Below are 27,570 nucleotides of genomic sequence, written 5' to 3'. Positions count from 1 at the left end.
TTAAAGAGGAATGATTTTGCCAGGCGCCTAAAGGTGTATAATGAAGGCGCCAGGAGAGCCTCCCTGGGAAGAGCATTACACAAATGCGGAGCTACCACAGAAAAGGCCCCGTTCTTGTGCTGCCACCCTCCGGACCTCTTGATCTCAGGGTCTGAGTTGGTTCATATGGAGAGAGGTGGTCCTTGAGGTATTGCAGTCCTGAGCCATTTATTATAAATTAACTCTGAGGCAGCCAAAGAGCCTTCCCTTAAGACTGCATCCAGGTTGTTGAGCATCACCTCAAGACTGATTTTCAGGAGAAGGCGTCCAAGAAAACAAATAAATGCCTATGTTTCAGTGAGTTTCCTCCCCACTCCTACCTTTGGGTACAGCACGGGGTAAAAGCGATCAACATTGACATCCTCGCACACCAACTGCGGCCAAGAGAGACAGAGAAGCTCGCTAAGACATTAAGATACTAAGATGCTAAGATCACAAAAGGAACTGGCACAAGAGGAATTTCCATCCAATCCAACAGCCATTTTCCTTTCTGGGGCAACAGCTGCAGCTTCTGCCATCGTGGTGCCGCAGGGGTAAGCAAACTTTTTCAGCAGGGGGCCAGTCCACTGTCAAACCCTGTGGGGGGCTGGTCTATATTTTGAAGGGGGGGAGATTCAAGAGCACCACAAGTCCTGGTGGCTGCTTACCTGTGTCTTGCGAGTGGCAGGGGCTGGCGGCGGCAGAAGGATGATTAGCAGCGCACGAAAGGGCTCCAGAGAGGGGCTGCTTAAAATGGTGGCCGCTCAAGCACTGCTGCTGCTGGCACCAACAAAGCCCAGCCCCCTTCCTCCTCTAGGCAGGGCAAGGAGGAGCCAGGAGGAGGGAGGGAGGAGGAGGCACAGGCACTGCCACTGCCAGCGTGTTAGGGAGAGGGAGGGAGGAGGAAAGAACGCCTACGCTGGCAATCCAAGTGGCAATTCCCGGACCATCCCTGGGCCGGATCCAAAGGTAATTGGGCCTGATCTGGCCCGCGGAGCTTAGTTTGCCTACCCAAGGGTCACACCATCAGTGTTTTAGCAAGGCAAGGGTCCGAGGGCACCTCTCTCCCTCCCATTGCACCCTTTCCACCCCTACCCCCAAATACTTGCCTTTGCCATCTGGACAACATTGGGGAATTCGGTCAGGCAGGAGATGGGGATGACGTCGTGGTAAGTCCGACATTTCGTCCTGTGGGGGAAGAGGGCAGAGGAGATGGGAGGAAGCCAAGCAGAAGATCCCCCCACCCCAGAGAAAAAATCAAGGGAAGAGAGAGGGAATTCCCCCTCACCCCAGCATTAATGGGAAGTCCCAAAGCAGCTGGAGACCCAAGTTTGAGAAATGGGATTTCAGAAGCCATTGTGGCTAATAGCATCGTATTTCAGGTAGAGGAAATTCCCAGGCCTACCAGGCGAAGTGGCCAGTCGGGGATTTTTTATTATTACTTTCATTTCATTTCATTCATTTATTTATACTTTTCAAGTTTATACATTTCACTAATTTTACAATCATTTTAACATTTCAAAACCTGACTACCTTCCCCCCTCTTTCTGCGGTTCCTTCCATTTATTTTTAATTATCTTCCGCAGCTGCCTAACTTAATTTGCTCATTTATCCATCTGCTTTAAATGTATACTCTTATGAAAAGCTGCAGGTTATTACAATAATCCTGCCAATGTTCTTATCTGTTTACAACCTGTTTGTTAAATAAACCATTTCCGTTCTTTTATAAAAAAAAAAGTTTGTTATCTTGATTTCTTATTTTCCCGGTAAGTTTCACAAGAAAGAAAGAAAGAAAGAAAGAAAGAAAGAAAGAAAGAAAGAAAGAAAGAAAGAAAGAAAGAAAGAAAGAAAGAAAGAAAGAAAGAAAGATAACACACTTTAAAAAAAAGTTCTAGTCCTCATGATTCAGAATGAAGTTCTGAGTTAAACAGGGAGCTGTCGGGCACTGAGTCAGGCCCTTGGTCCATTGAGCTCAGTTCTGACTGGCAGCAGCAGCTGCCCTGGGTTCCAAGCAGGAGTCTTTCCTGGCTAGGAGGATTGAACTGGAGACCTTCGGGCGCATGACCAGTCTGTTCCCGCCCTGCCCTCGCAGCTCCCCCTCTATTCCCACTCACCGCAGGAGCAAGCGCAGATGCTCCTGATCTCCGATCACGTCGTACTTGAGGGAGAAGACGAGGTGCCCCAACGCCGCGTCCACAGAGTAGTAGTTAAAGTGCTCCTGGGTTGGTGGTGGGGAGGGAAAAGGTGACTATAAGAATGGAGGAAAAACCCCGCCATGCAGGCTCCCAGCTCCGTGACTGGCCAGCCAGGTGCTCTCTGGGAAAGCTGACAAAGCAGGAAGCCGCCCTTTGCTGTCTTTCCTTTAAAGTCCTTTAAAGCCCTAAACGGCCTCAGCCCAGTATACCTGAAGGAGCGTCTCCACCCCCATTGTTTGGCCTAGACCAGGCACCCCCAAACTTCGGCCCTCCAGATGTTTTGGACTACAGTTCCCATCATCCCTGACCACTGGTCCTCTTAGCTAGGGATCATGGGCAAGGGCGTACCCACCATGCGGCAAGTTAGGGCAGCTGCCCTACTCTAGAAGCAGAGCTGGTGGGCAGAGGCGGAGCACAGCCCGGCGGAGCGCGAGTTCGCCATTCCCGCCGCACCGCGCCGCACCCTCCCTCCAGCTCCCCGTCGCGCCCTCTGGCAAGGCCAAGCGCGGCGGGGAACCAGAGAGCGCGGCGCGGCGGGCAGGAACGCTGAACTCGCGCTCCGCTGGGCTGGGCTCCGCCTCCGCCCACCAGCCCTGCTTCTAGGGAGGGGCACAGCCCGGCGGAGCGCGAGTTCGCTGTTCCCGCCCACTTTGTGGCCCCTCCCCTTCCGTGCCTTGGCCCCTCCCCTTGCCCCCCCCTAGTTTTGATCCTGGGTACGCCCATGATCATGGGAGTTGTAGGCCAAAACATCTGGAGGGCCACAGTTTGGGGATGCCTGGCCTAGACACTGAGGTCCAGCACCGAGGACCTTCTGGCGGTTCCCTCAGTGCGAGAAGCAAAGTTACAGGGAACCAGGCAGGGGGCCTTCTTGGTAGTGGCTCCCGCCCTGTGGAACGCCCTCCCATCAGATGTCAAAGGAAGAAACAACTATCTGACGTTTAGAAGACGACTGAAGGCAGCCCTGTTTAGGGAAATTTTTTAATGACTGATGTTTTAATGTATTTTAAATCTTCTGTTGGAAGCCGCCCAGAGTGGCTGGGGAGACCCAGCCAGATGGGCGGAGTATAAGTAATAAATCATCATCATCATCATCATCATCATCATATTTCCCCTTAACAGCTGGTAGACTGCTCCTGAACCTGGAGGCTCAAAGCACGAGAGGCAAATTTTTCTCCCTGGAATTTGTCTGCCCAGAGTTGGCACTTGTCCTGTGGCTCCAAGTTCCACAGTTCAAAAGCAGCACAAAAAGAGGACTTCCTCTTTTGGTCTACCCAGCACCTTCCAGCTTCCAGTCTCAGTTAATGGGGCCACGGGGTCCTGGTACTTTGAGAGGGGGACTTTCTCCACCCCGTGTGTAACGATAACGATCGCCGCAATTAAAATGCAAAACACCTTTTTTAAAAAACGTTGCCATCACAGAAATAAGGTGGCTCCTAAAAATACACATGTTATAAACACCCTTTCATGCCCCCCCACCTTTCCCCCTAATCTTACAAGCTCTGAAAACTGCAAACTTTCCTCCGGGGGGGGGGGGGGAAGGTCCCCCTCTATTGTTTCAGTTTTCCATCTCTCCATTACGCTTTCACGGACAAGGCCCCAGCCAGAAATTCAATAACTACTACTACTACTAAAGAACAGCACAAAGATTTGTGTAAAGGCAAGCTGGAGGAGGGGTGCAAGGCAGGGAGGAAAGATATAATAATAATAATAATAATAATAATAATAATAATAATAATAATAATTTTTATTTATACCCCGCCCTTCCCAGTCAAGACCGGGCTCAGGGCGGCTAACAACAAATAATATCAGCACAAATATAAAAGAAAAAATTCAGTTAAAACACAGATTAATACAATGTTAAAATTCAATTTTAAATTAAAAATCTACGAATAAGATAAAACCATTATAAAATAAAACCTTAGGGGAGGGTAACCGTGGGGTCGGACTGCGTCAGTCCGAATGCCAAACGGAACAGCTCTGTCTTGCAGGCCCTACGAAAAGATGACAAATCCCGCAGGGCCCTAGTCTCCAGGGACAGAGCGTTCCACCAGGTCGGGGCCAGTACTGAGAAGGCCCTGGTCCTGGTCGAGGCCAGCCTAGCCACCTTGTGACTCGGGATCTCCAATATGTTATTATTTGTGGACCGTAATGTCCTCTGTGGGTCATACCGGGAGAGGCGGTCCCGTAGGTACGAGGGTCCTAAGCCGCATATGTTTTTTGTGAGAGGAAAAGAGAGAGCGATAGAACCATTAAGTTGGAAGGGATCTCCAAGGTTCATCTAGTCGGACCAGGGAAGGTTTCCATGTTGTTATTACCCTTCTCTTTCTCTCAGTATTCTATTATCGTTTCTCTTAATATTTTATCTCGCTTTATTTAACGGCATGCAAATGAAGCAGCTGAACAGAAGGAACAGGTCCCTGTATGAGAGACAGGGAAGAGGAAATCCCTCAGGGTGAGATGAGAGGGGCTGCCCCCCAGGCGAGAACCGGGAGGACACACCCTTTCCTGTATGGGAGAAAAGTTAAGATGTATTTGTGAGAGAGGACCCTGAATTTCCCCTCTCTTCTACCTTTACTTTCTTCTTTTATTCCCTTCTTTAAAATATATATTTTTTTTTATTTCTTGTGCAATTAGCTTGGCCTTTGTTGCACTGTGAAAAGTGTTAATAAAACTTTTTTATTATCAAACTTTTTCCGGGTCAAAGGGGGGTGCAACCAAGTCCCACCACGTCCTGTTTTCAAATTGGCCAACCAGGTTGCCCCCAAAGGGAACCCGCCAGAGCCCCCTCCCCTCCTGTGGTTTCCAGCAAGTGATATCCAGGAGTATTTACTGCCTCTGACAGCGTGGGCATTTTCTAATCAGCCTCAAACTTTGGGACCTATGTTTGCTGGAGGAAAGGGGGAAATTGGAGCGATAAACACTCTGCACTCCCAGGGTGGCACAAAGCTGCCCAGGCCGTCCCTGGCACAGCCCGGAGCCCCGCCCTTGGCACACAAGGAGCAGTTCCCGCTTGGCGAAGACGGCAAAGAGAAAAGAAGGAAAACAACAGGTTGGAATGCAATTAGCCTGCTCAGAGGACTTTGGTGATGCCCAGAGGAGGAGGGCAATCCTCACAAGCTCACCCCCATGTTGCCGCGGACCTGCTGGACCAGGAAGGTGACCCCGGCCAGCCTGCCAGCTGGGTGCCGCAGCCCTTGAAAGCCCTCCAAAACAATTTGTTGGCAAACAGAACATGGAAAGTGGACCGGAACAGGAAGGGAAGCCTCACCTCCGACATGGGCAACTTTTGATCCTCCAGGTGTATGGCTTACAGGGATGATGGGGGCTGGAGTCTAGCACCATCTGAGGGTCACAGGCTGTCCACCCGAGCATTAGGAGAAGGCACAGTGCCGAGGAAGGTAACCGGGGCAGTGAACGCGAGTGATGGGTCTATTTCAGGGATGGGGAAACCTGTGGCCCTCCAGACATACTCCCATCAGCCTGAGGAAGCCCAGGCAGTGGTCAAGGATGATGGGAGCTGTAGTCCGGAAATATCCAGAGCAGCAAAGCTTCCCCACACCTGCCTTAGCTGAAGGCTCCAGATGCCAAGTTGAGGTGTCCTCCTCCTGCCCCCCCCCAAAAAAAACAACCCAGCTAGTTTTGGCCCTCAGGTGGGACTCTGCACCTAATCTCCCCGCTTGACTTTGGTCTATTTATAGAAAGGTTTATGTCTTGCATTAACTTATTCATTCGGCGCTAAACATTCCCCGCCTTGACGCTTATCAATCGCCCGGCTGTCAGGCTGTTCGTACAGAGGTTATCAAAGAATTTATTTTATTCTGTTACTGGCTATCTTTCCCCGATATGAATTTTTTAGCTTGGATTGTTTATTTTTCCCACAGATTAACCAATTGCTATGTGCACCTATCGCTGCCTGCTTTGGGGACACACACCAAGGGGCCATGGACCATGTGGAAATCATGAAGGGTCTTGGCTGCCTGTCATAGCAACTGTAACCAGTTGAGCCGGATCTTGTAGGATTTCTATTTGTGCTTTTAACGGCCCCTTTGATTTCTTATATATTGCATTTCACATTTTGAATTCCAGAATTTAAGTTGCAACAAAACAAAATACACTAAAACTAAAGGCAGCAATGAAAATGCAATTAAAAATCAATATAATTTAATGCAAAGGATGTGCCGTCTCCTTGTCTTTGGACACAAATCCACAAACGTGCTGTGGACCACGTGACCTGACAGAAGCTTGCAAGTCGGAATCAATCTTTCGGTATGACAGTGCAAAAACTTTGGAACTCCCTGCCTATTGACATCAGGAAGCTAAAAACATATTAGTTTAGGCAAAGCCTGCCCAGGCACGTAGAATGTTGATGTGTGCTTTAATCTGTTTTTAATGTACTGCTGACTTTATTTTTTGAGAATGTTTTAAATCGTTTTTAATTGTTCCTACTGAAATTTTCAATGTTTTATTTTCTTTGTAAACTGCTTTGAATTATTATTGTTTTACAATCAAATCGTATTTGGGGCCCCCCTCTGTTTTATAATTGCAAGTTGCTTTGAATTGTTTTTCATATTGTATTAAACCCGCCCTGGGACCTTAGGGTGAATTGTGGCAATAAGCGAAGCAAAATAAATAAAAACCTTGGGTTCTGTAGTTCACCCCCTCATCAGGCTACAATTCCTAGCATTTTTAACAATATGATTTCCAAGCACAATTCAAAGTGTTGGTGCTGACCTTGAAAGCCCTAAATGGCCTCGGCCCTGTGTACCTGAAGGAGCGTCTCCACTCCCATCGTTCAGCCCAGACACTGAGGTCCAGCTCCAAAGGCCTTCTGGAAGTTCCCTTGCTGTGAGGAAACTAGGCAGAGGGCCTTCTTGGTAGTGGCGCCAGCCCTGTGGAACGCCCTCCCATCAGGTGTCAAGGATATAAACAACTATCTGACTTTTAGAAGACATCTGAAGGCAGCCCTGTTTAGGGAAGTTTTTAATGTTTGATGTTCTATTGTGCTTTTAATATTCTGTTGGAAGCTGCCCAGAGTGGCCGGGGAGGCCCGGCCAGATGGGCGGGTATAAGTAATTTATTATTATTATTATTATTATTATTATTATTATTATTATTATTATTACGATGACGATTATGATTTTTTGATGGTCAGGGAGTGGGGAATCACATGCTTCAAATGCATGGTGTGTCTGCAGCTTAGAACTGAATGGAAACTGGCCAATCGGAACTGCTCAGGTGTTTTGTCAAGGAAGCGGGTGGGAGCCGTAAAGAGTTAGGGAGGGTGTCGTCACCTGGAGAGGGGGCACAGACTTGCCTTGCCCAGAAAGTGCTTCCGATACAGCCGGGCTGTGTGGTTGCTCTCCAACTTCACCTTGCAGGTCGGGGACTGGAGAAGCTCTGTCTCAGGGATGCTCGACAGCTCGTGGTTGGTCCCTTCGATCCAGTAGCCCCCAAACTGGGGCAGCAAGATGAGGGGGAAGGGGCCCTCTCGGCCCAGAACCTGGAAGAGGGGTGAGAGAAGACCGAAGTGCCTGTAGATAACCAGGAATGGTCCACTGGGGGTTTGCCTCTCAAGTGCCTCGTTCTTTATTTAATTTTTAGTTTTTAAAAAATTAATTTTCTGTAGCACCTTTCATCTGAGGATCACAGGGCAGTTTCCAACACAAAAATGCATGCCATAGTAACAAATGAAAACAATACCCCTCCCCACAGTTTTAAGGTTTGTTTCATTAGCCAAAGGGGAAGAGGACCATTTTTTGCCTGGCACATAAAGATATGCAATGAAGGCGCCAGGCAGGCCTCCCTGGGGAGAGCATTCTGCAAACGGGAGCCACCACAGAAAAAGCCCTGTTCTTGTGTTTCCACCATCTGGGCCTCTCATGGAAGGAACACACAAAGATGCTGATTGCAGGGGCTGGGTTGGTTCATATGGAGAGAGGTGTTGCAGTCCGGAGCCATTTAAAGCACTTTGAATTGGGACCAGAAACTAATTGGCAGCTAGTGCAGTTGCTTATACTGCCAAACTCTCTTGCCCTGGTGAGCCAAATGGCCACTGATTTCTGCACCAGCTGAAGTTTCCAGTGTTCAGAGGCAGCGCCATGTCTAACACCTTGCAGTAATCTAACCTAGAAAGTTAGGCTACCCCTGTCCAGATAGGGGCACAACTGGGCCACCAGCCGAAGCTGGTGGACGGGTTCCTTGACCACTTCCTCTCGCAAGGAGGGATTAATCACCTCCCTGGCCCAGCCAGCTGTTCCCTCCCTGTTAGTTTTTATCAACCGTTACCAAGAAGAGAGGCAAGGGCCCAGGGCACAAGTGGTCACCCTGTCCGATCCGAGGCCCTTGTCCACATCCTCAGGCCTGATCCAACTGAAACTCATCCAACACAACAGGACTAGACTAGATCCCGAGTCAGGATCCCGGTGGATGCAAGCGATTTTATCCTCAAAATGCTTAGCAAACAAGTCACAGCGAGCTACCGTTGCTTCAGACCAATGCCCCACTTACTGGGCAGCATCCCGCACCAGTATGACTCAGAGCAGACTCGAGGGCCATCACTAGCATAGGGCCGTTCCTTCCAAATCTACTCCGTGAGCCAAACTGAGCTGGGTAGAACCCATCACTCTCCAGAAGAAGCCAACTCCAACTCGACGCTTCCGGGTGCGACGGCGACGGCTTCCACCTGCCCACTTATTTCTGTTTGCTCCAAGCAACTGCCCTTCCAGAGGTAGACTGCTCCTGCCTGTGGAAGAGCCACCACAGCCCACAGAAAACAAACCTCCCCCTCTCCCTGCAACATGGCCTGCTCCTCACCTCATGGACGCTGGGATAGGGGATGTAGTCCTCTTCAGTCTGCAAAACACAAAGTGGAGTCGGGTCAACCAACTTGTGGGACAGGAGAAACAGGGAGGGCGCGTCTGTGTAAAAATTCGGCTCCTTGCATGATTTGAAGGAAGCCTCAAAGGCTGCCAGCCACATGGGCACCTTGACTTGTGCCACATGGGTTTGCCACAAGGATCTGGAGGTGAAACGAGGCAGAATGAGGTACCAGCTGTGCTCTACCTAAAGGTCGCAGGCTCTGTGTGTGTGTGTGTGTGTGTGTTGCAGGGGTGGGGAGAACAGGATGCCAGAACGTAAGCAGCTGCCTTAATGCCAAGACAGACCCTTGGGTCCATCTAGCTCAGCAATGCCAACACTGGCCCCGCAAATTAAATGTATCTGTCCCCCCCCCAATGCATCTGTCCCCACAAATTAAAGTAAGATTCTAGTCCTCATGTTTCTGATTTAAATAAGGAAGTGCCTTATGACCACTAGGCCATATGGCTCAGTGTTGCCAACCTTGACCGGCAGCAGCACTCCAGGATTTCAAGCAGCCCTACCTGAAGATGCTGCCAGTGGGGGATCGAGCCCGGGACCTTAAGCAGTGGCTCTAAGCCTGAAGGCGATACAACCCCAGCCCCACTCCTTGGAAGTATCTGAGGCAAGACAGATCTCTCTCACCGGGTGATAGCCCCACATAGCGGCTTGCAATCATCCCTGCATTTCCTGGCTGGAGGGACCTCCCAGAGGTGAGCAGGGGAAGGGGGACAGAGGGGCCTCTGCCAGCTGTGGAGCCCCCAAAACCTGAGCGAAAAGGAAGGCTGGCCTATTAAAGGAGACCCACTGCAGAAACGCCCACCCATTCTAGGCTGCAAGGCCCCATTTCCCAGCAGATGGGGGGCAGCGCTCGGGAAGGCCCGGGTTGCCTGGGGCTGCCCTCTCCTCCCCAATACTCAACAGGTACCCGAGAGGAGGAGGAAAGGAGGGACATACCTTCAGCGGAGGAGGGAAGGAGCATCTCTGTTCATCCATCCTGCTGCCCTGCAAGAGATATGGGAGGGTCAGAGCCAACCCCTGGCCATGCCCACCCCCCCCCCCCCGGGGATGCCAGCCAAGAGCACCTTTGCTTTGGAGAACAGGCAGGGGAAGGTGGGAGGAGGAGGAGGAGGAGGACAACACATCCTGCTTGGCACAAGGACAGGCAAGGCGGGAAGGGACAATGATGTTTGCAGGACAAAGGAGTATGTTGACAGAGAGGCGGCTCTGAAATGCGCCCTCTGAGAGGATGCTTCTGTACGTGGAATTAAAGCCGCTTGTCCATTTCCCTGCTTTTAAAAACAGCCAGGTTTGTGGCATTTTTTTGGGGGGGGGAGTTCAGGTCAAAGCTACTCCACATTTCAGGCCTAGAATTGACATCAAGGATCACCTCTCTCTCAGTTGGGGCAGCCCCTCTCTGAAAAACCCCTGGAGGGCACCCCCTCTGACCGTACACAGAGCATGCCACAGCCTCAGCTACCATTTCCAGGAAGCTGCGATTTCAAGGCGGCCAGGAATCCTCCAAAACCACCTTTTCCTGCAGATTAAATCCCTGAAAAGGTGGCGGGTGGAGGCAGAGAAAATGAGAGGTCTGTTCCCTTTGCAACTGTTGATTCTCTCTCACAAATGCACAGATCTGGGGTCCTTTCTTCTATTTACTGAGCAATACCAAAGTCGTCTCCCACCCGGCCCCCCACCCTGTCCTGCCCCACAACCAGCCAGGCTCCTGTGAGTCATTCGGCGTTTTATTGTGAAAGAATTTCCCAGAGCAGCTTCTGCCAGCTTGAGAATGTAAGAAGAGGCTCCCGGATCAGGCCGAAGGGGGCGGCTCATCTGGTTCAGCATCCTATTCCCACAGCGGCCAACCTGGTGCATATTACGGGGATCCTGTAAGCAGGATCTGAGCATCCCAGCACTCTTCCCTCCTGTGGTTTCCAGCAACTGGGGTTCAACTGTGGAGGCAGAGCATAGCCGTCAAGGCTAGTGAATCTGTCTAATTCTCCTTTTTAAAGCCATCCAGGTTGGCAGCCATCGCTGCCTCCTGTGGGAGGGAGTTCCACAGTTTAACTGTGCACTGCACGAAGGAGGACTCTCATCTGTCTTGAATCAAATTTATACATTAAGTCATAGCACTGAAGATGGTGGATCCACCATCTTCGTGCTATGACTAATTGTATAAATTTGCATCACGTCGCACAAAGAGATGCCTTTTTGCGCATGTCCCTCCAGTGGAACGGACTCCCTCGGGAGGCGGTGGGCTCTCCTTCCTTGGAGGTTTTTAAGCAGAGGTTGGGCGGCCACCTGTCAGGGATTCTTGAGCTGGGATTCCTGCATTGCAGGGGGTTGGACTAGATGACCATTAGGGGGCCCTTCCGACTCTACAAGTGCAGAGTCCTGACCATATCCTGCGTTGTCTGCTGAGAGTTGGAGTACAAAACAGACACACACAAACCCCGCCAAATTGAGGAAGGCCATTCTCGAAAGCTGCCTCTCCCTACCCTGCCTTCCTTGCTTCCAGCCCAAAGATCTCCCTGTCCTAAAAGCACCTTTATCCCCTGTCCTGCCCACATTTTCCCTAGACTGCCCCGAGTGTCTGGTCAACCTCCGGTCTACCTCTGTCAGACCCGGGTGCAAGTCCAGGCAGGTCTTGCCAGATAAATTTGACTCACCTGCATCTTCTCAATCATTTCAAACAGCTCTGTGTTCTGCAAGAAATCAGGGAGAAAGGAAGTAATGTGTGATGGTTGGCTGCATGGGGGGGGTCACCCCCCCAAAAAAAAAACTGTCCTCCCCCCCCCCAAAAGAGGCTTTAAATACAGCCTGCGAGTTGGCAAGATCCACTCTTAAACAGGCACCTGAAAACTCTGCAAGAATCAGGGATATTCAAAAGACTGTGGGCAATTTCCCACAACAACCCTCCGAGGTAGGTTAGGCTGAGAGAGGCAGTGACTGGTCACCCAGGAAAATTTTAAGGTGGTGGGGTGCGCGTCTGAGCATCACTGGGGGTCAGAGGGTTAGTGGATCTGGGCCCAGCCAACGTCCGCCAACCAGAAAAACACCCCAAGGGTTCAAACCACCCCCTAACAGCAACCCTGGCAATAATGGTAGTTAACGGTCCTTTACAACAACCCTGCGGGGTGGGCTGGCCTTCTTCCCATTTCACAGAGGTGGCACTGAGTCTGAGAGAGGGTCTATGTAGCGAATCCACAGCCGCATCTCGTTCACCCCTCCCCAGCTGTCAAATCTGTAGGGTCCCGGGCATACCCCGTGCCCCACAAACATGGCTGCTTCACCAGGACCCAGGAGAAGCTCAGTGTCGCCCTGCCCCCCCCCTTGCACAAAGCAGCAGCAGGTGAGAGAGCCCAGAAGTGCAGCGCACAAAGGGTTAACAGGCCCTCTCCTCACAAAGCTGGCTTGATGACTTTATCTTGGAAGGAGGTCAGAGCTTGGCAGGGGAGGAAGAGAGAGAGAGGGACCCGGGAAGACAACTCTGCTTTCTGAATTCGCCACTTGGGCCCGCCTGCCTAAGACCTGGCTACTCAGAGTAGACCCACTGAAATCAATGGCCCTACATAATCCACTTGAATGAGTGAAAACAGCCAGCGACTCATCTAGTCCAGCGTTCTCGCCAAATACCCCTAAGAACCTAGGAATCTCGATAGACTGCTTCTGGACCTGGAGGTTCCATGAAAGTGCATGAAGAGCCGGATCCATGAAAGTGCATGAAGAGCCGGAAGCCCCTCTAGCCCAGCCCTCACTGCGGCCACCCAGTGGGAAGCCCTGTAGGTCTACTCTGGGTAGGACCAACACCAGATAGAGCCCCCCCCTCTACCACCACCAAACTCCTGTATGTTTCCTGCCTCCCCACCCCCTTCCACCAGCTCCCACCCACCCACCTTTCTGGCCTGCTCTCTTTGCTCCCCTTAGTCAAGGGTCGTCAGGAGCAGGGACCCCCAGACACCACCCCCCAGAGGCTGTGGCAGCCGCCACCCCCTAAAGCCAAGACACAGCCCCCCATAGAGGGGTTAACTCACGCTCCAGCCATCCCCTACGGATTCCCTCCGAGGAGGAGGAGGAAGAGGAGGCAGCCCGGGAGTCCCCGGGAGGGTTTGCCACTCGGCCATCAGCCTTCCTCCTCCTGCTGCTGCTGCTGCTGCTGTTTCGTGGGTCTCGGGTTCAGATCCTGCCCACACCCGGCCCGGGGCGCTGGAGGCTCTGTGCCTCTGCCGCGGGATGGGCAGCTTCCATGGCGAAAGCTCCCTTCCGCCTCCTTGCTCGCAGGAGTCCGGGGAGAGGAGGGAAGCCAGCTCGGCAGCCTCCGAGGGGCTCTCCCCTGCCTGCCTGGCGGATCTGCGGGGATCTGCTGCGCTGTGTGTACTCTTTGGGCGTGGAGCCAGGTGCTGCCGGAGGAGAGGCAGGTCCCTGCAGCCGGATGCAACCCTTCCCGGGTGTGTGTGTGTGTGTGAGAGAGAGAGAGAGATGGGAGGAGGGAGGCAGGGAGGGAAGCTGGCTGGCTGGGGCCTGGACCACTGGGGTCGCCATAGCAACTGGCCTACACTTGAGGGGGATGAATGGGAGGAGAGAGGGAGTCTGGAAGGTGCGCGGGGGGGGGGAGGGAGGCGCATCGCTGCTAGGATTCCCCTCACCTCCAAACAGGAAAAAGAGCTTCTCTCTCCAGGACTCACATCTGGAGAAAGGAAAGTTTCACAAGCAGCGAAGAAGAAGGTGGAGGAGGAGAAGGAAGAGCATCTCACATCATTTCTAAAAATTTATCATTTGGCATTAAGAAATTGTTTTACTTAAGTGCTTATATTTTGGGGGTCTTTTATTATTATTATTATTATTATTATTATTAAATTTATTTGCTTTTTCAAATCAAAGTTTTACAATCACATATCCAGCATACAACATAAAAACAAGATTCCAAGGAATCTCGTGGACTTTCCTCCTCCCCTTTGTGGGTCCTATTGTTAATCATTTCCTCCTGCATCTTTTATAAACATCCAAACCTTTTACATCTCCATTACAGTGGTACCTCTACTCACGAATTTAATGCGTTCCGAACGCACATTTGTAAGTAGAAAAAAATTGTAAATCAAATCCCATAGGAATGCATTGGGAGAAAAAAATTTGTAAGTAGAAAAAATCCTATCTAAAAATTTGTAAGTAGAAAAAATCCTATCTAAACAGCATCCAAGATGGCGGACGGAGCTCTATTCGTAAGTAGAAACATTCGTAAGTACAGTTATTCGTAAGTAGAGGTACCACTGTATATCCAAAATTCACCATTAATCTACAAGTGTTATTCCAATGCTACTAACGATTTTAACTGTTTGCAGTGTTTTTTAAAGATAATAAATTTCCCCCATTCCTTATTAAAATTTTGGTCTGCCTGATTTCTGATTCTTTTGGTCATTTTAGCCATTTTGGCATAATCCATCAACTTCATCTGCCATTCTTCTCTGGTAGGGACTTTTACCTTCTTTCCATTAAGATAAATTCAACAGTGTGGAGGAGCGGAGACACGAACCCGGTTCCCCAGATTACGAGTCTACCGCTCTTAACCACTACACCACACTGGCTCCTTTATGCTTGGCATAAAGGCCTAAAATGACAATAAGGTTGGACCAGATAATCCAATGGGTCCCCTTTCCAACTCTACAACTGTGTTTTAAAGGAAGGCTGTGGTGTTTTTATTGTGATTATCTATACTTTTAAAATAAGTATGATATATGTTTGTGTGCTTTGATTTTATTAGGATTGCTTTCTAATGCCTGCCTTCCCCCCATGTTTTAAGCTGTTTCTGTTTTATCAGTAATAATGGTGCTATTCTATGATTCTTAAAGGTACGTACAGACCTTCATTCTCTCTTAAGGAATCCAAGATCTCTCAGTTACACAGGGGGAGGGGGGGGCGCACACACACACACACACACACACACACACACACACACACACACACCCTCCAGCCATAACTCTGTGAAAGCAGAACTGAGGAAATAATAATAATCCTCTCCTTCTCTCCCCCTCCCCTCGCCCCCAACCACCTCGTCTGTATTTGCAATTAAGGCTACCAAAGCAAGTTAATTAGAGAGAATTAAGTGTGCTCTTTTAACCAGTTAATTGATCCTTTAATTGATATGGGGAAAGTGAGGACAGCAGATGCTCAATAGACTCTCAGGTCCTTGAAGCCCAGGGGGGAGGGGTGTCTCATGATACCCCCAAGACCACCACGCACCACCCCTCCCTCATTTCCCCCTCTTCTCAGAGTGGAGTTGATTCTCTCACACACCAGGGCCAGAATCTCTTTCAAATCTTGGGATTCTTAAGCCCGGCCCAAACGGAGCCATGATTGGCATGGCCCTCTGAGCATGCGCCGAGTGCCTCCCTCACCACCAGCAAGCAAAGCCGCCCTCCAGAGACAAACATAGGAAGGTGTTTTGTGCAGAGACCAGGGCAATATTGTCTTAAATACTAGGAGTCTTCCACCTTTCTTTGAGCCCAAACAAGCATGCATTTGAGGACTCATTTCTTAAATCTTCTGTTTCACGGAGATGTCGGTGTCGTGCCAGTGTTGATTAGGCCAATGCCCAGTGGCAGGTCTTGCCCCACACCGGCAATGGCCCTCCGGGGATTTAGGCAGGAGATGCTGCCAGTAGGGGACTGAACCTGGGACCTTCCTTCTGCAGGCCCAGCAGGGGCTCCACCATGCAGATGCGGTCCTTCTCTTAAAAAATGAATCAAAATCCCAGACCTCACGGTTCTGAAGGGCTGTCTTAAACAGGAAGCTGCCTTAGACTGAGACAGGAGATAGGTCCATCTAGCTCAGTGCTGCCTACACAGACCGGCAGCAAAGGCTCTCCAAGATTTCAAGTTGGGGAGTCTCTCCCAGCCCTACCTGGGGATTGAGCCCGGGGCCTTCTGCATGCCAAGCAGCTGCTCTGAGCTCTCCCCAGCTTGGAAGAAAGGCAAGCTGGTTTCTAAGGAAACACAGATTCAAATCCTGGGGAAGGTGTACGGGGTGTTAGGGGAAGGGTGTTACCTCTGGCAAGCGACATGTCATCCCCCTTATGGGGTAGTTGGTCCATTTTTTTGTCCCCACCCTGCACTCAGCACTCACCTGTGGCTCCTAGAAGCTGTCAGAAGGCAGTTTCTGCACATGCCATAGAAGGAAGTGAGGGGCAGGTGGGCTCATCCACCGGAGAAGGTAGCCCATCTAGGAGAAGGAAAATTCTGACCCTAAACCTCCGCTAGCCCAGAGATGGAAAGAGGACAAAGACCCGACCAGATAAGAAACAGGGCCATCTTAAGCGCCCCTGGTGCCGTGGTGCGGGTGGTGCCCCTGGCGGGCCGGTGTCATAGTGCCCTGCGCCACCCAGCCTGCATGTAGGGCCGGCCCTGAGAATGGCAGATCAAGTGGATGGATTATGCCGAAATGTCAAAAATGACCGGAAGAATTAGAAATTGGGAAAACCAAAATGTCAACAAGGAATGGGGAAGATTTATAATTTACCTAAAAAAACCATTGTAAACAGTTAAAATCGTTAGTAGGATTGGGATGACACTTGTAGTTTTAATGGTGAATTTTGGATATAATGGCGATGTAAAAGATTTGGATTATTATAAAAGATGCAGGAGGAAATGACTAACACAGTAGGACCCACAAAGGAGAGGAGGGAAGTCCAGGAGATTCTTCGGAATCTTGTTTTTTATGTTGTATGGTGGATGTTTGTGATTGTAAAACTTTAATTTGAAAAACCCAATAAAGAAATCTATAAAAATAAAAAATAAATAAAAACCTCCGCTGCCTTACGCGGTATCTTTGAGAGAAAAGAAGGCTCGGGAGTAAAACCCACACAAATCTGGAGTGGGGTCCCTAAGGTGGTTTTATGGTGCTCTGCATGCCTCCTTCCAGCAACTCCTGCTGCCACGATGGTACCAAACATATTGCTCTGCTTTCTTTTGCACCCCATCAGTGAGTCCTGTTGTCTGGGCAGCCCAGGACCTCCAGAGTCACACTGTCCAGGCTTGTGAAGTCACTTCGCTAAGGCGGCATGGGCTGGGGCTGGGATTCCTCCCTGCATTTCTGCTGGTGGTTTTCACATGAGCCCCCCCCCCTCGCACTCTCCCAGAGGAGGAAGGTGGAGGGGGGCAGGCAGGCACTTCCTTTGCTGAAGGACTCTGCTCCATTGACATTGGCAGCCGCAAACAAGGAGCCCTTTCACCTCTCTGTGTGCCTCATTTGCATCTCAGGGGCGGGAGGGAGGGAGGGAGGGAGAAGAGAAGCAAGCCTTTGGGTCTCTGCAGAAGCTGCCTCCTGCTCCTGCTCTTCCTCCTCGCAGGGATGGAGCACTGGCTGACCAGCACTCTCTCGCCATTTCGAAAAGGAGGGAAACTGAGTCTAAAACTGGGGTAGGCAACCTAAGGCCCGGGGGCCAGATCTGGCCCAATCGCCTTCTGAATCTGGCCTGCGGAAGGTCTGGGAATCAGCGTGTTTTTACATGAGTAGAATGTGTCCTTTTATTTAAAATGCATCTCTGGGTTATTTGTGGGGCATAGGAATTCGTTCTTCTTCTTTCCCCCCCAAAATATAGTCTGGCCCACCACATGGTCTGAGGAACAGTGGACCGGCCCACGGGTGAAAAAGGTTGCTGACCCCTGGTCTAAAACAAGGATTTGGAGATGGGCATGAGAAGCAACAGCCTCGGCAGGCAGGCAGGCAGGCCCTGAAGTGGTACACCCTCAAGGACACACAGTGTTTTTTACATTATAATTTGGGTTTCTCAAAGAGAAGACATGCCAGATGAATCTCATTTCTTTATTTGACAGAGTTACAAGCTTGGTGGATCAGGGGAATGCTGCGGACATAGTGTATCTTGATTTCAGTAAGGTGTTTGACAAAGTCCCCCATGGTATTATTGCAGAGAAGCTGATAAAATATGGACCGGGTGAGATAACTATTAGGTGGATTTGTAGCTGGTTGACTGACTGAACACAAAGAATACTCATTAATGGTTCCTCATCATCCTGGAAAAAAAGTTAGCAGGCTTCTGTCCTGGGCCCGTTGTTGTTCAATGTCTTTAGAAATGACTTGTTTGAAGGAATTGAGGGGGTGCTCATCAAATTTTCAGATGACACCAAACGGGAAGGGGTAGCAAAAGACAGAATCGGGATTCAAAATGAATTTCAAAATGAATTTCAATAGGGACAAATGTAAGGTTCTGCTCTTCAGCAAGAAGAACCAGACACACAAATGTAAGACGGGGGACACCTGGCTTACTAGTAGTACATGTGAAAAAGATTTAGGGGTTTTAGTGGACCACAAGCTTAACATGAGGCAACAGAGTGATACAGCAGCTAAAGAAAGAAAGAAAGCTATTCTAGTGTCCAGATTCTGGATCAAGGGAAGTAATAGCACCACTCTATTCTGCCTTGGTCAGACCACACCTGGAATACTGCGTCCAGTTCAGGGTGCCACAAATTAAGAAAGAAGTTGACGAGCTGGAATGTGTGCAGAGGAGGGAGACCAAGATGATCAAGGGTCTGGAAACCAAGCTTTGTGAGGAATGGTTGAAGGTGCTAGGTATGTTTAGTCTGGAAAAGAGGAGGCTGAGAGGAGATATGATAGCCATCTTCAAATATCTACAGGGTTGTTTTCTCCAGCTCTGGAGGGTAGGACTCAAACCAATGGCTTCTAGTTACAAGAAAGGAGATTCCAACTAAATATACGGAAAAACTTTCTCCCCTGGAAGGTAGTGGACTCTCCTTCCTTGGAGATTTTTAAGCAGAGGTCGGATGGCCACCTGCCATGGCTGCTTTAGTTGAGATTCCTGCATCGCAGGGGGTTGGACTAGATGACCCTTGGGGGTAATCTTCCAACTCTACGGTTCTATGAATTTCCTGCTCTGCACTCCCCACCACCCTTGGAGGATAAATTCCAAGTGCATGGAAGAAAAGATGCTAAGAATGTCAGAGGAACCTGCTGGATCAGGCCAATGGCCCATCTGGTCCATGCTCATGTTTTCACAGGGGCCAAACCCTGCGAATTGCCCAAACCCGCAAGCAGGCCCTTGAGGGCAACAGCAACAGTCAACATTAGTACCTCCCAGTAGCCACTGACAGCCTTATGTGGGTTTGGGCAATTCTCTGGGTTTGGCAGCCATCCCTGCCTCCTGCAGGAGGGAGTTCCACAGTTCAAGTCTGCGCTGTGTGCAGAAACCCCTTTCTTCCTCCGTCCCATTCAGTTCCACGGGGTGCCCACGAGCTCATCTGCCTCGAACAACGGAGGAGAGACGGTGCCCATCGCTGCCAGGCAGCAAGGCGGCCGAGGGCAAGCAGGAATCCTGCCCCGAATGCCAAAGTGGCCCCTCACTGGGCCAAGGGCACGGCCTCCTCCTCCTCCTCCTCCTCCTCCGGAGCCCTAATGATTCAGGCTCTCCTCACCCCAGAGACCTGCGGGGGCGCCTCGGTTGCCATGGGGACCACCCACAAGCGGGAGCTATGCATCACACACGGGGCGGGCGGGGGGGTGGGTGGGTGTGAGTTGCGTATGGAGGAGGACTCAAAGCATTGCAAGCCTCACAAATCAGCAAGCCCCTTCCCCCACCTGCCTGGTAACAAGACCCCCACCTTAGGGGAGGAGAAGGGGGGTGAGCTGGAGGGAGGGAGGGAGGGAGGGGGCAGAACTTCAGCTTATGCAACCAGAGGCAGGTGGAGGTAGCAGGCACCTTCTCCAGGTTGCCCTGCTGGGTGAGAGAGAGAGAGGTCTCCCTTGGCATTACTCAGCTTAGAATAGAATCATAGAGCTGGAAGAGACCACAAGGGCCATCCAGTCCAACCCCCTTGCCAAGCAGGAAACCCTGCTTTGTGGAGAAGGGAGCAGGGTGGGTGGGTACTCTGGGCCTCAAGGGGTTGCTTCATAACCAGAAGCTGCTTGGTGCCCACCTACAGCACTCCAGATTTAGCACCCACAAAATAATGCAAGATTCTAGTCCTCATGGATTTGAGTCAAGGGCTGATCATCATACTTAGGGGCCTGATGCTGAGTCAGACTACCTAGCTCTGTATTGCCTACACGGACTGGCAGGAGAAAGACTGGAGATGCTGCCAGGGAATGGCACCTGGGGGCCTTCTGTGCTGACTGGAAGTGCGTTGCAGGGGGTTAGGCTAGATGACCCACCTGGACCCCTTAGGTAAAGGTACCCCTGGCCGTCAGGTCCAGTCGCGGACGACTCTGGGGTTGCGGCGCTCATCTCGCTTTACTGGCCAAGGGAGCCGACGTTTGTCTGCAGACAGCTTCCGGATCATGTGGACAGCATGACTAAGCCACTTCTGGCGAAACCAGAGCAGCGCACGAAAACACTGTTTACCTTCCTGCCGGAGCAGTACCTATTTATTTACTTGCACTTTGCGTGCTTTCGAACTTCTAGGTGGGCAGGAGCTGGGACTGAACAACTATGATTCTATAGGGGTCTCTCCTGGTCCTCCCCTCCCTTCCCGCCACCCTCCCTGCCTTCCTCTGCTGTTCAGGCCCCACAGCTCCCTTAGGGCACAAGGAACTCCTTCAGCCCCATGGCAGGAAGCGACACTTGCCCAGGACGGGAGAGGATGCCTGGGTGCAGGACCAGCCATCTTCTCGCCCCACACTTTGAGGGTGGGGCAGAGGCTTTAAATAAAGCCGATCTGTTCCTTGCAGCTCGTTGCCTAAGCGGCAGGTTGGTGGCAGAGAACAAGACCCACTGGCAGCCCCGCTACTCTTGGGCACTTTCGCTGAGCTGGTGAAATGGCTCCGCTGGTAGAGCATGAGACTCTTTAATCTCTGGGTCGCGGGTTCAAGTACCGCGTTGGGTAAAGAGATTCCTGCATTTCAGCGGATTGAACCTAGGGGGTCCCTCCCAACTCTACGATTCCCCCTGAAAATGAAAAGTGATGGGGTCTCTTACCTTGGGGTGGTGGAGAGCAGCGTGAGGGGGGTTGGCGCCCACAGGAGGCAGTTCTAAGGGGCCGCTGAAGGAGATGCCGGCCGGCCCATCACTGTGTTTGCTGGGGAAAGAGAGAAAGTCCTGTCAGAAGAGGGGACAGAATCCAGGAGCCCAAGGGTCGCGGGTTCGAGTTCAGAAGAGATGGAAAACGTCCAGGCTGTCCGGAGAGGATCTGAGCGTGGAGGCGAGCCTGGGGGAAGATGGACCTTTCACCCAGCCAGACTATTGGTTCCTCTAGCCCAGTATTGCCTGCAATGACTGGCAGCAGCTTCAGACAAGGAGTCTCTTCCCCAGAGATTGAACCCGGAACCTTCTAGAAGCAAAGGCACATGAGCTTCTGTCCTCTAAAAATAAAATAATAACCCAGTCCTCATGGTTCTGAATCAAGGGCTGATTTGGATAGAAACCTAGGAAGCTGCCTTCTATCAAGTCAAACCATTGGGCCCATCCAGCCCAGTACTGTCTGCACTGACTGGCAGCAGCAGCTCTCCAGAATCTCAGATAGGTAGCCTTACCTGGAGAGGCTGCCGGCAGGGATTGAACCTGGAACCTTCTGCATGCCAAGCAGATGCTCTTCCACTGAGCTAGGGCCCTTCCCTTAAAACACAGGAAGGTGCTTTCTACCAAGACAGTGGGTTCTTCTGCCTCATTATTGTCTACACTGGCTGGCAGCCGCTCTCCAGAGGTTTCAAGCCTCTGAAGCTTCCTGGCTCCTAAAAGCACCTCAAGGAGGAAGGCAGCAGGGAGCATAATCATAGAATTGCAGCCGTCATAGTTGAAAATCCTTTCAACTACAATTCAATCGTCCCAACCCCAATCGGCCAATCACCTCTCCCCTTCATTGAGACACTGCCCATTTTTATTTCCTATTTTTCTCATCCCGGCTATAAAGCTGAATCAGGAGTTTTGTGGGCCACCAAGAACAGCTTCCAATTTTTGGAAACGGAAGAGGGGAGGGGGGGGAGGAACCATGTGACCAACCCCACCTCACTGACCGCTGGGCGATCAGATTATTCCCAGAATCCTTTGCAGCTACTTCTGCTGCTCTGGAGCCTGCCTGCAGCTGGGGCAAAGGATTATGGGAAGAGTGAAGGAGCGCTCACAGGGGTTCGGCAAAAGGCACTCTGCATATGCTCAGGCGAGCGCTGCCATTGCCAGGTCAGACATCCCCGGCTTTAAAACATGAAGCAGCCTCTCGGTGTGGAGTTTGGCGAGGTCTTAGATCAGTGCTGGGGATCATTTATGGCACTCCAGATGTTGGGGGACCCCCTTCTGCAATGTACAGCAGCCATCACAGCCAATGCTCAGGGACGGCCGGGGCATCCAGCAACATCTGGAGGGACACAGACGTGACCCCACCAAGATTTAAATCTTTATGAAGTCCAAACCAAAGAAGGATGGCAACTTAAATTGACACAATATGCACAACTTGCAAAATTAACATATAGAATAAGAGAACAAGAAGAGCATACGTTTAAAGAAGATTGGAAAACGTTTATGGAATATATGGGAAATAACTGTATACAGCTGAATACGCAGGCAACATTAAGATAAATTTATTTGGTTTTCAGATTAAAGTTTTACAATCACATATCCAACATACAACATAGAAACAAGATGCCAAAGAATCTCTTGGACTTCCCTTCCCCTTTGTGGGTCCTACTCTTAATCATTTCCTCCTCATCTTTTATGATAATCCAAATCTTTTACCTCTCCATTGTGTCCAAAATTCACCATTAAACTACATGTGTTATTCCAATCCTACTAACGGTTTTAGCTGTTTACAATGGTTTTTTAGATAAGATTATAAATTTCCCCCATTCCTTATTAAAATTTTGATCTTCTCTTCCTGATTTCTGATTCTTCCAGTCATTTTAGCCATTTCAGCATAATCCATCAACTTAATCTGCCATTTCATCTCTGGTCGGGACTTTATCTTCTTTCCATTAAGATAAATTCAGCAGTGTAATTAGGTTTTGATGGACGCAATAATGGAAAACCGTTTGGTATAGTTTTTGTAAAATATGCAGGGATTTAAGGCATGTAAAATGAACCACGGAAAGAGAAGGGAAGTCACTGATACTTTAAGGATGTAAAATGAGTATTTGAAATTGTAAAAAAGAAGATTTAAGGTTTAAATCTTTAGAATTGAAGGGGGTTGGACTAGATGACCCTCGAGACCCCCTTCCAAATCTACGATTCTGTGACATGTATCTAAGAAGCACTTGCAGTTCTGAAAAACAACAACACCTCACCTCAACTGGTTTTCTCCTGTGTTAATTGGATTTTCATCAGAGATTCCTAACTGGGAAAGGGACGCCACCCAGTGGCACCAATAAACATCAAGCAATAGAGAAATTCAAAGTTCAGGCTGCATGCCATAGATTGAATCATAGAATTGCAGAGTTGGAAAGGACCCTGAGGGTCATCTAGTCCAACCCGCTGCAAGGCAGGAATATGCACACTAAACTCTTTCATTTTGGGGGTGGTGGGGTGCATGTTGCATCCCAGGCCTCCCCCCTCTGCATCCAGCCAGCCCATGACATCGGAGGCTGCCTGATATAATGTGAAGCTCACACACATTCTCTCTCTCTTCCTCCCTCCCTCCCTCCCTGCCTCCCTCTGAAGCTCAGGATTCAACCATGGCAGGCCCCTGGCGTTGCAGCAGCAACTGTGGCCTACGTGGCAGAGAGAGGCAGAAGAGAGACACGATGCTACTTCAAGAGTTTCCATGGCAACGGGATGCTGGGGAGAGAGGGACAAGGAGGCGGCGGCTCAAGTAATTGATTGGCAATTACCATCGGGTAATCGGGTAATTATGGTGACAAATCGTGCTCCAAACTCCCGCCTCCCGCACAGAGGAGGGAGGAGGTGATATGAATCCTCTCTCCTGGCAATCCAGGCTCTCCCTGTGTCCACCAGGGGGAGCCCTCAAACCTCCGCTCGCTCCAAAGGCTCTGGGTGCCTGCTGTTCCTGTCGCCCACCATCAGGGCCGGCCCTATCCGGAGGCAGAGGCCTCGGGCTTCAGAGACCAAGGGGCAGGCAGTAGGTGCCGTTGCATAAACCAACCTGCAGGTCTCAGATGTCACCAGCATCTGACACATCCAAAAATCCTATGCTGGCACAGAAGCAGCCACCATTGTCCTGTCCCAGTTACGTGAGCTCAGAGTTTTGTCCACACAACAACAACAACTATTATTATTATTACTAAAAAAGGTAAAGGGGCCCCTGACCATCAGGTCCAGTCGTGTCCGACTCTGGGGTTGCAGCGCTCATCTCGCTCTATAGGCCGAGGGAGCCGGCGTTTGTCCGCAGACAGCTTCCGGGTCATGTGGCCAGCATGACAAAGCTGCTTCTGGCGAACCAGAGCAGCACATGGAAACGCCGTTTACCTTCCCGCCGGAGCGGTCCCTATTTATCTACTTGCACTTTGATGTGCTTTCGAACTGCTAGGTTGGCAGGAGCTGGGACCGAGCAACAGGAGCTCACCCCGTTGCAGGGATTCGAACCCCTGACCTTCTGATCAGCAAGCCCTAGACTCTGCGGATTAACCCACAGCGCCACCTGGGTCCCTTATTATTATTACTACTACTGTATTATTATTATATCATCCAAGGCATCCTGTTCTCAGTGGCCAACCAGATGTCCATTCTGGGAAGCTCCCAAACAATAGCCACCTCTCATTCTTGATCACCATTCTAAGGTAGACAAACTCTGTCCATGGAGGCTCCATTTAGGAATCAAAAGAAACTAAGATCCTGCTGGATCAGAGGCCACTGGCCCATCTCGTCTGGCATCCTGTTCTCACAATGCCCCCAAAGGGAAGGAGCCCACAAGCGGCGCTGGACGCAATGGTCACGCTCCCAGCTTCCGATTTCCAGCGACTGGCATTCACTGCCTCTGGCAACAGAGGGAGAACACAGCCATTCTGACTAGTAGCCACGGATAGCTTCCTCCTGCACAAATTTGACTGTTGTTGATTTAGGTAAAGGTAAAGGTAAAGGGACCCCTGACCATCAGGTCCAGTCGTGACCGACTCTGGGGTTGTGCGCTCATCTCGCATTATTGGCCGAGGGAGCCGGCGTATAGCTTCCAGGTCATGTGGCCAGCATGACAAAGCCGCTTCTGGCAAAGCAGAGCAGCACATGGAAACGCCGTTTACCTTCCCGCTGTAGCGGTTCCGATTTATCTACTTGCATTTTGACGTGCTTTCGAACTGCTAGGTTGGCAGGAGCTGGGACCGAGCAACGGGAGCTCACCCCGTCGCGGGGATTCGAACCGCCGACCTTCTGATCAGCAAGCCCTAGGCTCTGTGGTTTAACCACAGCGCCACCTGGGTCCCCTTGTTGTTGATTTAGAGTCCTATTATTATTATTATTGCTGCGATCTTTTGTTAAAATCATTTGAGCGAATGCATAAATTTTTGTGCGTGTGGCTCCAGCCAGGCTGCCTCCCTCTTTTGCTCGCAGGAGACCTGCCTCTCACCAGCTGGGCTTCTCCCCTCCTCCTGGGGCTGCTCAGAGCATCCTCTGCTGACTCCCCCCAGCATCAACCCCCCCCCTCTGTTTTTGCAAAACAGGAGAGCTGCCTGCTCTGCATATGCAGGAGATGCAGATGGGCTTGACAGGGGAGCCTTGTTTGTTTGCTCACACTGTCAGGGTGGCAGAGTGACAGCCAGAGCAAAGGGGTGCCCCTGGGGGGGGGGGAACATTTATTTGTTGTTTTAAAAACTGCCTCCTGGGTTTCTGCCTTCATGTCCATCATGGTGCCGTCTTCTCCCAAAGAATCATGAACTGCGGAGGGGGAGGCGGCCAAGCCCTTTCCCTTTTCTCCTTTCGCTCAAGCACTCAGCATCATCGGATCAAAACAGATCCTTGCGCACTGGGTCGCTGCTCTTGTTGCTTTAATTCCTGGAAATGGCTGTGTAATTGCAGAGGTCCCTTCCAAGCACATGGCTTCCCACAATCATAGAATCATAGAGTTGGAAGAGACCACAAGGGCCATCCAGTCCAACCCCCTGCCGAACAGGAAACATCATCAAAGCATTCTTGACATATGCCTGTCAAGCCTCTGCTTAAAGACCTCCAAAGAAGGAGACTCCACCACACTTCTTGGTAGCAAATTCCACTGTTGAACAGCTCCTACTGTCAGGAAGTTCTTCCTAATGTTTAGGTGGAATCTTCTTTCTTGTAGTTTGAATCCATTGTTCCGTGTCCGCTTCTCTGGAGCAGCAGAAAACAATCTTTCTCCTTCCTCCATATGACATCATTTCATATATTTGAACATGGCTATCATATCACCCCTTAACCTTCTCTTCTCCAGGCTAAACATACCCAGCTCCCTAAGCCGTTCCTCATAAGGCATCGTTTCCAGGCCTTTGACCATTTTGATTGCCCTCCTCTGGACACGTTCCAGTTCGTCAGTATCCTTCTTGAACTGTGGTGCCCAGAACTGGACACAGTACTCCAGGTGAGGTCTGACCAGAGCAGAATACAGTGGTACTATTACTTCCCTTGATCTAGTTGCTATACTCCGATTGATGCAGCCCAGAATTGCATTGGCTTTTTTAGCTGCTGCATCACACTGTTGACTCATGTCAAGTTTGTGGTCTACCAAGACTCCTAGATCCTTTTCACATGTACTGCTCTCAAGCCAGGTGTCTCCCATCCTGTATTTGTGCCTTTCATTTTTTTTGCCCAAGTGTAGTACTTTACATTTCTCCTTGTTAAAATTCATCTCGTTTGCTTTGGCCCAGTTGTCTAATCTGTTAAGGTCATTTTGAAGTGTGATCCTGTCCTCTGGGGTATTAGCCACCCCTCCCAATTTGGTGTCGTCTGCAAACTTGTTCAGGCTGCTGGGAACTGTAGTTTAACACACACACCCCAAGAGGTGCAGCGTCCGGTTTCCTCAGCAAGCTACAGTTCCCAGAAGTCTTCCGGGAGCGAAGGTCTTGTGCTTTCAATGTACACAGCCTGGGTCAAAGTTTGCCCCTAGGCTGTGTGAGCTTGCCACCCAGTCCCAGATCAACAGAACCAAAGAGTCATGGAATCGGAAGGGAATCCAATGGATCATCTAAGTCCAGGGGTTCCCAAACTTGGGTCTCCGGCTGTTTTTGGACTACGATTCCCATCATCCTTAGGCCACTAGGGATGATGGGAGTTGTGGTCCAAAAGCTGCCAGAGACCCAAGTTTGGGGAACCCTGATTTAGTCCAACCCCTGCAATGCAGGAATCACAGCTTAAAGACTCCGACTGCAAGCGAAAGGTTATCCGCATGTGCTCAGGGACACTCTGTTATGACATTATGTGATTTAAGCCTCACAGTGACACACACAGACATGCAGGCACGCAGGCACACAGGCACACACACACACACAGAGAGAGAGAGACAGACAGACAGACAGACAGACAAAATATACAGACCCTGAGGAGAGGAAGAGGCAATTTTCCCTCGCCTTGAGCCAGGCTCTCGCCCCGTAACATTGCTTCCCCGCCCCAGAGCTCATTCAGGCCCAATCCAGC

General features: G+C 50.5%; 1 protein-coding gene across 4 annotated transcripts in view; it reads right to left on the bottom strand.

Moving 5' to 3' along the window:
* Positions 1-27,570, bottom strand: part of RAP1GAP (RAP1 GTPase activating protein) — a 75,694-nt gene that overhangs the window by 26,596 nt on the left and 21,528 nt on the right. For 3 of the 4 annotated variants that reach the window (XM_060276292.1, XM_035120247.2, XM_060276291.1), the window contains exons 3-10: positions 21,010-21,109; positions 11,738-11,773; positions 10,026-10,073; positions 9,027-9,065; positions 7,528-7,713; positions 2,133-2,236; positions 1,128-1,206; positions 360-413 (exon numbers count right to left, since the gene is read on the bottom strand). In XM_060276292.1, the coding sequence (XP_060132275.1) occupies positions 360-413; positions 1,128-1,206; positions 2,133-2,236; positions 7,528-7,713; positions 9,027-9,065; positions 10,026-10,073; positions 11,738-11,773; positions 21,010-21,109 (646 nt within the window). Of the gene's footprint in view, positions 1-359; positions 414-1,127; positions 1,207-2,132; positions 2,237-7,527; positions 7,714-9,026; positions 9,066-10,025; positions 10,074-11,737; positions 11,774-13,102; positions 13,407-21,009; positions 21,110-27,570 lie in introns of those variants that run through there. The other variant, XM_060276290.1, reaches the window with a different exon arrangement.

This window comes from Zootoca vivipara, chromosome 6, assembly GCF_963506605.1.
Source record: "Zootoca vivipara chromosome 6, rZooViv1.1, whole genome shotgun sequence".
NCBI lineage: Eukaryota > Metazoa > Chordata > Lepidosauria > Squamata > Lacertidae > Zootoca > Zootoca vivipara.
The sequence above is the reverse complement of the archived record's forward strand: the minus strand, read 5'-3'. Positions and strand labels throughout refer to the sequence as shown.